The sequence below is a fragment of the Egretta garzetta genome, unplaced genomic scaffold (assembly GCF_000687185.1).
Source record: "Egretta garzetta isolate BGI_Z169 unplaced genomic scaffold, ASM68718v1 scaffold190, whole genome shotgun sequence".
NCBI classification, from domain to species: Eukaryota; Metazoa; Chordata; class Aves; order Pelecaniformes; family Ardeidae; genus Egretta; species Egretta garzetta.
The window spans coordinates 557,556-569,698 of record NW_009258272.1 but is presented as its reverse complement, the minus strand read 5'-3'; the positions used below and the strand labels follow the sequence as shown (position 1 = coordinate 569,698).

At 42.9% G+C, this 12,143-nt stretch overlaps 1 protein-coding gene across 2 annotated transcripts in view; it reads left to right on the top strand.

Annotated features, from left to right (window-relative positions):
• Positions 1-1,545: 1,545 nt before the first annotated feature.
• CIZ1 (CDKN1A interacting zinc finger protein 1) overlaps positions 1,546-12,143 on the top strand; it is a 17,783-nt gene continuing 7,185 nt past the window's right edge. Inside the window, exons 1-8 of one of the 2 annotated variants that reach the window (XM_035890365.1) lie at positions 1,546-1,656; positions 4,635-4,801; positions 5,862-5,925; positions 6,894-6,954; positions 9,793-9,872; positions 10,223-10,299; positions 11,344-11,526; positions 11,879-12,009. In XM_035890365.1, coding sequence (XP_035746258.1) covers positions 1,569-1,656; positions 4,635-4,801; positions 5,862-5,925; positions 6,894-6,954; positions 9,793-9,872; positions 10,223-10,299; positions 11,344-11,526; positions 11,879-12,009 — 851 coding nt within the window. In that variant the 5' untranslated portion in view covers positions 1,546-1,568. Of the gene's footprint in view, positions 1,657-4,634; positions 4,802-5,861; positions 5,998-6,893; positions 6,955-9,792; positions 9,873-10,222; positions 10,300-11,343; positions 11,527-11,878; positions 12,010-12,143 lie in introns of both variants that reach the window. The other variant, XM_035890361.1, reaches the window with a different exon arrangement.

The following is a 12,143-nucleotide window of genomic DNA, read 5'->3' as shown; positions in this document are numbered from 1 at the left end:
GGGCGGAGGCGGCCGGGAGAGGGCTCGGGGGAGAACGCCTTCTCCCGCAGAAATGCTTGTACGGGCCTGACCGAGCCGCCCTGAACAGAGATACACACTTTATTTTATTATTGAACTTCATTTATTTATTTATTTTCTTTCTCTGGTTGGGTCTCCTGGCCTGGGTGAGATTATTGAACTTATTTCTGCAGTGGCACCGGCGCTGAGGATGTGACTGACCACTGCAGGGCGGGGAGGGGGATGGAGAAAATCCTGGTTTGTGTGTTAAAAGACAAATGACATCTGCCGGAAATAAAAAGGCAAATAGCCGGGGTTTTCCTAAAAAATGAAAGAGGTAAAATAACTGTCTGGGATAGAAGCAGTTGTCCCTGATGAGCTGAAATTTGTAGAACTAACACAAATTCTCTGAAATGATGCATTCATTTGCAGTTACTGTTCTCTGTAAAGCCGTTGGAAATTCAAAGGTAGGGGATGTGAATTTGAGAAGAAAGTTGATGCCTTAATTTAGTAAATGATAATAATTACTTTATCCTTACAAGGCATATGTCTCAGAGGTAAATGGAATCTTTCTGTTCTGCTAGAAATACAAATATCTCTAAATCTTTTTTACCATTTTCGTATGTCTTGTACTACAAACAAAGCTGCCCTTAAAATGCCAGTATGGGTCTGACTGTGAGATAGCATGGATGCATCTTACACCTTGAAAAGTATGATTTTTCTGGTATAAATATCTCAGCTCTGAGACCGGAACAATCTAGAGCAGCAGACGTGAAGATGAGCTGCTGTAAGTGCTGTTAAAGAGGGTTGGGTTTTTTTGTCAGCATGGATATTTTGAACCATGTTTGTACTTCTTTACAGCCCTAACAGATATAGCTGTGTCAGCAGTCGTGCTTAGAGGTGGGCCTGACCTTGCAATCGCCTGAAGAAGTGCCTGCCAGTTTCTTCAGACTTTTCTCTCATGTCTGCTCCACCCTCCTTAGGAGTGGAGAGTCCTTCTCTGCTCGGTTCTTCCTCCTTGTATTTTAAATATGAAGGCCGTGCTTTTATTTTTCCATCTGGTTCTTGCAGTTAGGGGGCACCATTTACAATTACGGCCTGTCTGGCTCCATGTGGGAGGCATCGGTTTTGGAAAAATGTGCTTTAACCTACTGAGAAAACTCCCTGTTTTTTAGAACTTCTTTTTTGTTGTATTAAATGTAGCTGCTGATCTAGATCACTCGTTTCTACTGACGAGTGCTGCATAATTCTGTAGAACTGCAGTCAGCTCCTGGGCTTTTTTTATGCTGCTTGACAGGCTTTATGTGGGCTTGGTGCTAAGGAGTTCTCTCTGACCTCAAATTCCTTGATAGACAATCTGTCAGCTTTGGAAATTCCAGGAGAGTGGAAGAAAGAGGATACAGTACTGGTGTATGGTATCTTTTCATGCATGTATATCAGCATTTCAGCTGTTCTTTGCTCCTCCGTTTTATACTTGTTAGGTGCCTGGAATTGAAGGGTACAGTTTTTATTGGATTCTTATGATTAATGCCTTCTTTTCCAGGGGTTTGCCACCACCGCAACAGCAACAGATGCTGAGCTTACGGGCAACAAATCAACCATCGCTGCTCAATGCCAATCCTATGCTTCAGCGGGCCTTACTCATGCAGCAGATGCAAGGTACTGTCGTTATGGGAGACGCTTACTTATTGGAGTTATTTAATCATCCTTCGTGGACTGAAACCAGTATGGCTATTTCTTGCTGAACCATTGCAGTCCTTGTATTTGGCAGTTCTGATTGTCGTCTTTTTTTTTTTTTCCTCTTCAAATTTGTCCATAGTCCACACTACAGTTGTTGAAAATCCCATGTGCCCAACTGTTCACAACCAGCACTAGAAGGTATCAGGTTAGATATTAAATACGTGCCTTCCCTCTTAGACTTGGTAGAGAGAGTATTCTTCCATCAATATATTTAGATAAAAAACTTATATTTTTATTATTTGTCTCGGTTGGAAAGTTAAACCAATGTATTTCATTGTTATGTATATGCTAGCCTTGTGTCCTGGTTTTGGCTGGGATAGTTAATTTTCTTCCTAGTAGCTGGCATAGTGCTATGGTTTGGATTTAGTATGAGAATAATGTTGATAACACCCTGATGGTTTAGTTGTTGCTGAGCAGTGCTTACACCAGTCAAGGACTTTTCAACTTCCCATGCTCTGCCAGGGGCACAAGGAGCTGGGAGGGGGCACAGCCAGGACAGCTGACCCCAACTGGCCTAAGGGCTATTCCAGACCGTATGACGTCACGCTCAGTATAAAAACTGGGGGGAGTTGGCACAGGAGCAGCGATTGCTGCTTGGGGACAGGCTGGGAATTGGTCGGCAGGTGTTGGGCAATTGCATTGTGCATCACTTGTTTTGTGTATTATTATTATTATCATCATCATTTTCCTTTGCTGCTTTATTAAACTGTCTTTATCTCAATCTGGTTTTCCTGTTTTTTATAATTCTTTCCCCTATCCCACTGGGGAGTGGGGGGAGTGAGCAAATGGCTGTGTGGTGTTCAGCTGCCTGCCAGGTTAAAGTGCAACACCATGTTTGCAGTAGACACTTGTCTTTGTCCAAACTTAGTGCAGTACAAAGAAATGAAGTATACTGTGGTGGAAAATGGTTTGGGTTTCAATTGTCTTGTGAAATTTCAATTCCTTGAAATGACTGTCATTTGTGTGGTAGATAATATCACTGTTCTTCCATCACTGTGTTTCCACAAGTGATTTTTTTGCCAGATACGGTGTTTTCAAAACAAGTTGATGAAGCTGCCTTAATAATAGCATTGCTAATGTAAAGATATTAGGAATAAAGCTAGGTTTTTATTTTTGCTCATGTCTTAACCTGACAGCTCTTTTCAACACAGAAAATCAGTACCTGGGATAGTTTTAAAGTGCCTAGTTTAGATTAATGCCTGCAATTTTTATCTTGCCTGTGAATCATGCCCAGATGTGAAGACAATAGATTTATGCTGCATGTCGTTAACTCTCCTTTTGTTCTCCCTTGCCCATTTAACGAGAGGGCTCTCTAGTGACTCCAGTGGCTCTCTACAGATCTCTCAGGTTGTAGGAAACTGGCAGTGAAAAAGGACAACTCACACTCTGAAGATCGGTGTATATATTTGTGTCAGGAAAAAAGTCCGACTCCGCTCTAGTCAGCCATACTTCTTTCAGATATGTTTGATGTCAGCATGGGCTGACCTTATCCCTAAAGCAAAATCTTGTATTGAGAAGTTGTATTCAAATAGTATGCCAAGGACCTGAGGCAAATTAGATACAAGAGCAGGACAAGGTATAGTTAATGAACACTCCACGTGTGCTTTGACTTAGCATTGTTCCTCTTCACCTCTACACGCTGAGTTGAGTTGTGACTTCTCTTTCAATAATCTACATCAGCTAGCCACAGGTAACATGTAGTGTGGTTGGAATGTTCATTGTGGCCCTTCATAGGGATCTGAATTTTTTTTGTCGTTTGGGTTTGGGTTACATGCAAGAATATCTGATGCTGTAGTATTTCTGTACCTGGGAAACATCAGCGTAAATAATTAATTGACTGTATGTGGCTTCAGCAGCGGGAATAGGAAAAAATAAATACTTCAAGTTGAAATAGACATTCAGTTCTTTAAAGGTACTAAACCAAGAGCAGGAGATGATGTCTTACTTTATAGATTTATTTTTTAATACAGCTATGTCTTTTTACAGTAAGAGATCATTTATTGTAAGTAATAAGAGATTAGATTATTTTTGAAGACAAACATGGAGGACTACTTCCTATTGTGTTGCAGGCTTTAAGCTGTGTAGCTTGTTTTTTCAGATTTTGGGTGTCTGTGTCCAAACTTCTTTGCCCTGTTTTGACAGCTTCTAAAGAGCCAGAGTAGGTACTATCTGAAGTGCATGTAAGTCCAGGTTCCCAGAATGGTGGACAGCTTCTGAGGGTGTAGCTGAGGCATCTGGGTGTTTGCATTTCCTCACCTCTGAAATGTGGTTAGCAAAGATTGCCTTCATAAGAAATTGTTGAGACTTAGTTAATAGTCTGTGGGTGCTGAAAAGAACTGTTCAGAAAGCAGAGCATTATAATTGGAAATGGCAGAGTCTCAAGTGTCAGAGTTTAGGTTGACATGTTGAGGTTGCATGATAACCAGGTGGCAGAGAGGACTGTGGAATCTCTTGTTTGAAAAGTCTAGTGTTGTTTTAAATGAAATGCTGTTGCTGGCCTGTGTTAAACAGCATCCATACAATGGTGTGAGCTGCCAGCTGCACAAATGTGGGATGAATTTTCCTTTTTTACAGAGAATTTTTGTAAAACAAGACCTTGTTTTGTTGCAAACACAAGCGCTAGTGTGCTCAGATCAAGTAATTGCTCTAATGATCTTAGCCTGCAGTGACAATCGTAATTAAATAGTCTGATACATGGTAATAGTTGCTATCACATCAAATTGTTCTGGGGGGGGCTGAAGAGGATAGAGCATAGAGCACTCATACAGTGCCCAGTAAAGTATGGGGTCTTGTGTGGAGGAGCCCTTACCCTCTCCCTGCTGCTTGTACAGGTGGCAGATTTTCTCTCTCCTTTGCATGCTGCAGTGTGATGATATGCTGTGTGTTTGCATTTATAGGAAACCTGCGTGGATTTAACATGACAGCGCCAGCACTGCAGCAGTTTTTCCCTCAGGCTACAAGACATTCCCTCCTGGGGCCACCACCTGTTGGGGTCTCATTAAAGCCGACGCGGCTGGGTTTCCCCAGCCTTCCTTTCCAGCGGCAGAACCGGACCTTTCGCAAGGTGGGCTTGTAGTTTCCGGCTGTTTGGGAGCTTTGTGCTCAGTTTGTACTTGCAGCAGTTGACTGTATTATAGGTGGAGAACAACAGAGAAGGGAGAGAGCCTTACAACGAAAACTACGTTTTGCACCGTGCTGCTGACACAGAAATGCAGAAATAAGTCCCATCCCTAAGGTTCTTGTGGCCATATTTACATTTATGATGCAAAGGTTTCTTGTCACTTCTTGCCCAAGAGACATAATTCCGCGTAGCAGAACTGTTTAAACCTAAGATGTAAAAACAGCCTTTAGAAGTACCAGCTTCAAAGTAATTACCATAGAAGAAATCCTGGCTGAGTGCTTTGCTCTTCACAGAGGCCAGAGTTCTGCCCCATTAGCCTTCCAAAGCAGTTTGTTGTTCCCAGACAACTCACTCCTACCATGGACATATCACTCTGCCTCTTTGGGCTGTCTGTTTTCCCTTTTTTTTTTTTTTTTTTTTAAAGATCAGAATCATATTTTTTCTTGTGGACTTTGTAAAATCTACAGATTTTTTTGTAAAAACTTCTCTCACTTTCCACCATTAAGACCTCTTTTTGTATCCTGGAAATGGTTCTTGGATTAATTGACCAATACTTCCCTCCTCTTGGATTAGCTTTGGCATATTTGGTCCCATTCTGTCAAAAAGATATGCTGGATAAGGTAGACTTTACTCTCAGACTGTCCTTTCTCTAGAGTCGAAAGGAAGGAGGGTTATTTGGGACTCTTCTTTTTCCCTGCCTGTCCATCTCTTGCCAGAGTCCTGCTAAAGTGATCTACTCTCTGCAAGCAGCAGGGTCTCCTAGAGCTGCTACTTCAGGCACTGGAGAAATGTCGTGGTCTTCCTGTGGAATTAAAGTGCATTGCTCTGTTTAACCATGTAAACTTGCTTGAAGCAAGACAGTCCGTTGTAAACTATCTATTCCTTTCCATTACCATGTGCTGGAATTCCTGTTCCTGCCCCACAGTAAAGGTCTGGTGCCTTGGGCAGTGTGTTGGGTTTGAGGAAGGACCGAGAGCTGGCAGTGACTCTCTGCCTGTTGCAGGACTTCCAGAGGGTCCCTGACAGGAAGCGGGAACTAGATCCTGGTTCTTCATCTCAGACACAAGGTGATGAGAAAATGGAAATCCCAGAAGGAGTGCAAGCAGGGTCAGAGCAGAACAACTCCTTGCCATCCACAGGTGAGGGGGAGCCTGTAGTGAAACCAAATGCTTCTAGACATGATAAACTTCGCTTTGCTATTCCTGCAGCAAAGACTTGGAGGTGGCTTTAGTCTTAACCAGCTATGTTTCTCTCTAATGGTAAATACTTAAACTGCCTGTGACAGCCCTCTGCTATGTGCTTCATGCATCCTTTTTTCCTGGATATTTTTGGTTATTATAAGCTAGCTCCATATCTCTTCCATGGAAGCCTGTCAGAAGACACTTTGACAGTGAGCCCCATTTAAAATGGGGGGAAAAATAAAACTGGTTTAAAATTAAAGCTTCCACATTGCCTTACCCATCAGAGTCAAACCCATGAAGCAGAACCAGTTGTAGTCAGCATGCTAAGGAAAAGATGGGTTGAAAGAGTACTTGTACTGCAGTTGTCAGAACAGAAACTGCTGGCACTGAATCTCTTAACAGTGTCAGATACAGTACAGGTGTGGGAATGTTATTTCTGACTGAAGAGTGCCTAATTTAAAAATGCAGGCATATGATGAGGTTCTGACCAGTGTATATACAATGGGGAAAATTACCTGATTAAATGGTTGCTGTTGGGTAGATATGCCACCTTGGCTTATATTAATGTTCCTGTGATCTGGGCTCTTGTCACGTAGGTAAAGGACTAAGACCCACTTAGTAGACATAAACATAGATTTCTTTCTGGATGACACCTCATACAGTGACATCTGCAATAAAACTCAAATCTTTTGTCCTTATCTAACCTTGTCACTACAATTCTGAAATTCAGAATAAGCAAGTGTATGGTATTATTTGCTCTAACAGTTTTATTGGCATTGGCCATTCAGTCAGGGAACATGCTCAAGGTGGCATGGTCTGCTTTGCTAAGGAGATCTCCTTCTGTGCTCCTGCAGAGCCAAGAACTCCAACAGAATCTGTGCTGAACATGGAGCCTGCAGCAAAAAGACTGAAGAGGTATTTATTGAATGGGGTATTGAAATAGTTACTGGGTTTAGAATTATTGTCTAATTTTATTTTCTAATAATTAGGGCTGTACTGTACTGGCCTGATGTCTAGCATGTAGGAGGTATTTCAGATGCTTGTGGACAATTCAGAAAATGTCATGATGCTTGCTGAGATCCAGGGTGTTGTAGGGTCTCTGCTATGGGTGATCCAACTATGGGAATGAAAAATAAGATAGGCAGCTCAGGGAAACACACAACAAAGTGGAGTTTACTCATGCGTTCTCCTGCCAGGATTCTTGTAAGAAGCTGAGAGGTTCTTTTCTATTCTGATATATTTCTCTAATTTTCTTCCCTAAATGTCAAAAAAGGAAATGAGCAGCCGTGTATCAGCAGAGGGGAAAAGCCTTAGAATATGTTAGGTTACAGTAGGCATAAGAGAGGGTAGTTTATTTTGAGGAATGAGAAGGGAAAGGGACTCAGTACTCCCTAGTATCCAAGCCTGTAACCATGAGTGTTGGGTTCTGTATCCCTTCTGCAAAGATTGTCTTGCCAGTACCCCTGTCTGTTGGGTAAAAATAGACAAAGGCAATCCTATTAACTGCGAGGGATGCGCAGGGCGCTGGCATGCTGGCCATGGCAGCCCGGTCTTGGTGTTCCCTGGGTGCAGGAATGACCAGACAAGGCTGTATTGCCATCTAGTGGGAAGGCATGTCATGGAGCTCCTGGTGCCATCTGCATGGTGCTGTACCTCTCCCAGAACTCTCGCTGTTAGCTGGTGCAGAGGGAGAAGAGGAGGGAGTGAATACAGATTTCTGGAGGCATTGATTTGAGAATTCTCTAACATATGTTAATGACTATGAGTCAGGACTTCTGGGTCCTCTTATCTTCCCTGCTAACAATTCACCGTGTGGTTTTGGACAAGTTTCTTCACCTTTCTGTTTCCTATCTGTAGATTAGAGATTAATGGCTAGCTTTAGGGAGAATATTCCAGGATTACTTTGATGTTCAGATATTACCTTGATCATGTAAAACATTAAAGAGTGATAAATATTATGTGATCGGGGACCATCGTGAATTATGGACTCTGATTAGCCAGAAAGTGAATAAATTCAATTAAAGCTAAGTCAAATGCATTTGAGCGTATGCTTTGTTAATCTGTTTGCCAAAGCTAATTTAATTTTAATTACATTAATAGTTAGTAGGGTATTAATCAAAGTCCTGTTACCTACACTGAAAAAAGAATCCAGTCTGAGGAATGACAGCTCTCACTGCAGCAAGCCTGCTATCAGGAAAATCCTTTCCTAAGCAGCAGTTGGGGACTGCCAGATTTGATGCATATATTATGGCTGTTGTTTACTTAGAATAGATAATTCCTTAGCTTTTTTTTTTTGTTTGAAGTGTTTCTGTTTATTTCCAGTGAACAGATATGGATCTCTGAAAAAAATAGTTTACTGTTCTCATATTGCCCTTCACAGATGAGAAGGGCAATCCCCCCATCCATGTCACAAACTTTTGTTTTGTGCTTCATTGTTCCATTTCCCTTTGGCCAGGAATACCAGCCTCCTTCTTCATTTCAGGTTTTTCCCACTTCTGCCTTTTCTCCTATGTACCATCTGTATGCCTGGAACAACATCCTCATTCCAGTGCAGAAAGCACTCATCATCTTCAAATCCTCCTTGAACACCCACTTCTTCTAGCATGGCCTGACAAGTATCCATATAGTACCATTTCCTCCTTAGATCACGCTCATGATGGCTTTTGCTCCCTTAGATTGCTCCTTAGATTTGCAGTTTAGACTGCAAACCCTTGCCCTGGAGTGCTGTCACCATCTGTGTGTGGTATAGTGTTGAGCCTGCTGGCAGCACTTGACAAATAATGTTAATGCCAGCCACTCTTGTTTTCTTCATGTTTGCACTGCCCGAACCCTGCTGCATATTTATAGCTGTGTAACCCAGTTACATTATCACATATCAATCTGATAAATTATGCGGTGCGTGTGTTTGGATCACTGGATGCAGTACCTGCACCTGTGTTCTTGCTTGTGCACAATGTGCTGCTCCCTGTTGGCAGAAGAACACCAGGGTGAGATATTGAGCTGACCTGAGAGAGAAGACATTTGAGCCATGGTGAAAAGTGTTAGCCCTGATAGAAAAATGAGGGATGAAGAAAGACATTGTGAAGTACTTTGTGCCCTCTGGAAGTCAACTGTTCATTCTCAGCAGTCCCCTCAGGGTCTTCTTTCTCCTTAGCAGAACAGCAGTACCAAATAAAACAAAGCAAAGTCCTTTTGATTTGCGTCTTGTATAGCTCCACTTCTCCCACAAGCAGAACTGTAGGGACTCTGGAATGAAACATGACTGATACAAATAGAGCAGGCAGTTACGATTAAATCCCTGTAACACACCATTGAGAACCTGCTCAGTTCTGACAGGACTCTCTTCCCTCGTGCACAGAGCAGCCTGGAGTACTGTCTGGGTATTGCAGTTTCCCTGCAGGTCACCAGTGAAAACAGGAGTGAGCTCTCGGAGCTCTTGTTAAGAATATTTCCTGTATGAACTTATTTCCCTGCAAGCCTTTTGCAGGAGAGGGCAGTGATCCAAAAAGTCAATTGTAACCTTCTTGTCCGGATTATTTGGCTGCTTTTTCCAAATCTGTTCTAGAATGCTCACTCTTCATTGGTTTTATTTATTTCTGCTGAATCCTTGCCTGAAATACCACTTCCAGTAGCTTATTGATTTGGGGGGTTAGTGGAGAGTGTAGTAGCTTAGACCCTAGCCTGTGCCTTGGTGTGTCTTCTGAATCTCTTTGTAACATGGCAAATAAGGTTATTTTCTTAATACCCTTGAAGTGTGACTGAGGAGTCTGCATTAGAGGATGCCACAGACAGCAAGGAAGCAGGAGAGTCAAGCATCCATGTCCAAGCTGATGGTGAGTTGTTGGGCACTGTGATTTGTACTTTTAGGGCACTTCTTGCTGGAGGTGCATCTGTAGATCCGGTGGGTCTTGTCAGAAATGTCCTTCCTCCAGTCATATAGAATGGGGAAGGGAGGAGAAAATCTAGGGACCAAATCTAAACATAGTCCCTTAAAACCTGTTGCCTACCAAATGCAAATGATGGGAAGTTTCCCTCTTCCCTTTCTTTGGAGAAAGGTTTGTGAACAGGGCTTATGGCCAACAGCGCTGTGGGGAAAGCTCCCTGACTTCATTCACCTGCTGCTTTGTTTTTTCTGCCATTGCTATTTTGATTTAAGGCTGCTAAAGGGACTCTGTCTTCCTAGGTACAAATGCAAAGGAGTACACAGCTGAAGATCTCTCTAAAGAGAGGAAATTCTCTGAGGAACCAAAGGCTCCTGAGGTGAGTAGACACCACTCCATGCAGGGGTGGTGCAGAACATACAACCTCCCCCTCCATCCCAGAGAAGCCCGTTGCCACTGGGAACCAGATGGCACCCACGTCTGGAGCTCTGTCTCCTGCTGTAAGCTGTTGTCCCTGGCAATAAGGCATAATATATCTGCAATTAGTGCGCAGTCTGCTCTGACTTGCTGCTTTTGTACCTCTGCTAGCCTGTACCTTACCTACTGCTGGCTGTTTGTGGATGCTGGGGTTCGTTAAGATTTCAGTATTCATCTGGAAAGACAGAAAGTTGAATTGAAAGAACCACTGAAAAATATATGTGTTGAGCTAAATACATCCTTTATGTTGCTGAAGAGCAGTGTAAAAAAATTCAGGTAATGGTAGTAAAGGTGCAGCTGCTGTGGCACTTGCCATCGCAGTGGGTATGAGTAGATAGTGGGAGTCTGTGTTTTTGAAAGGCAGTTTGGAAAAATGAGACACAGGTGAAGCCAGCAACCTGAGTTTCTTTTGCATGAAATACCTTGCCCACATGCTAGATGTTAAACCAGGATCTTAAGCTGTGTAAATCTGTAAGCAGGCAAAGATTTAACCCATGGTGGGAATCAGCCTTAATAGTCTTCCATAATTGGAGAAATTTGTTGGTATAATCGAATGTATCATCCTGCCCTTGTTTGAGTTCCTTACTCTGTCCTGTGTCGTGTTCACTTACTTCTACTTCTGCAGTGGAGAAACGTGAGCTGATTGTGTCCCTTACCAACTCATCGTTACTCCAGTCTCCAGAGACTGGATCATACAACGTCTACAGAGGCTGTAGAAACAACCATGTGTACTAATAGGCCTGGTACTATGACACAGGGATTGCTGATTTAGCAGCATTGGGAGAAGGAGCGTGGATGAGATTGTTTCTGATCAGCCTCCTGTGGATTCAAGCTTAAATGTGTTTTCTTAAGGGGTAGAGAGCTTAGGTCGCTACAAAAAGCAGGTGTAATTTTTAATGTCTTCTACTGAGAGATTGAACTTCATCTTGACTCCCTCTTTCGGCAGGTGTTGAGCTCTGGAGGTTCACTGAAAGTGACTATCCAGCAGAGCAGTGAGAGCAGAGCTATCAGTACAACAGCTCTGAAACCAGGGCACTGGACCTGCGAGGTGGGCACAGCTGATTCCAGCCCTGAATCGGTCCTTAAATTCTACTGTTACATCTGCAAGACCAACTGCTGCAGTCAGCAGGTAAAAATCCACAGGTCTGACTGGGATATGGGTGGTCAAGAGAAGTGAATTAGATGGCCAACTGCCATGGGGAGATGCAGCAACAGGCTTGTTAGCAAGGGCTCATGCTTTGGGAACAAGGAACATAAAAAATTATGATAAGCATGCAGATAAAATAAATCTCTCCTGAGGAGCTGGCAAGCAACCTGCTAGAGAGTGGATGTGGGTGGATCCACAGGCAGCCATGCTCTTAAGCTTTTATACCATTTCATTGTTAAACAGCAGTCAAGAGAATGGAAAGCATAGCTCATACCTATTATTTTCTGTATTTTGAATACATTTAAATGGATTTTTCTCCTAACCTCTCTCTCAGAATTTCCAGTCCCACATGGCTGGAATTCAGCACCAGCAGCGACTTGGGGAGATTCAGCACATGAGCAATGTTTGTTTTGTTTCACTACTGCCCATGGTGAAGGAGCAGAAGGTGCTGGCAGAGAAAGATGGGTAAGTGTTGGTCTGCGCCAGAAAACACAATCTGAATGTGGCCCTACATGGGTTCTAAAATTTTTCACTGCACCAGCGTGCCCCTGTGTTCTAGGTAAGGTACAAAATCCCTCTGGTTTCAGGGGCCTTACTCT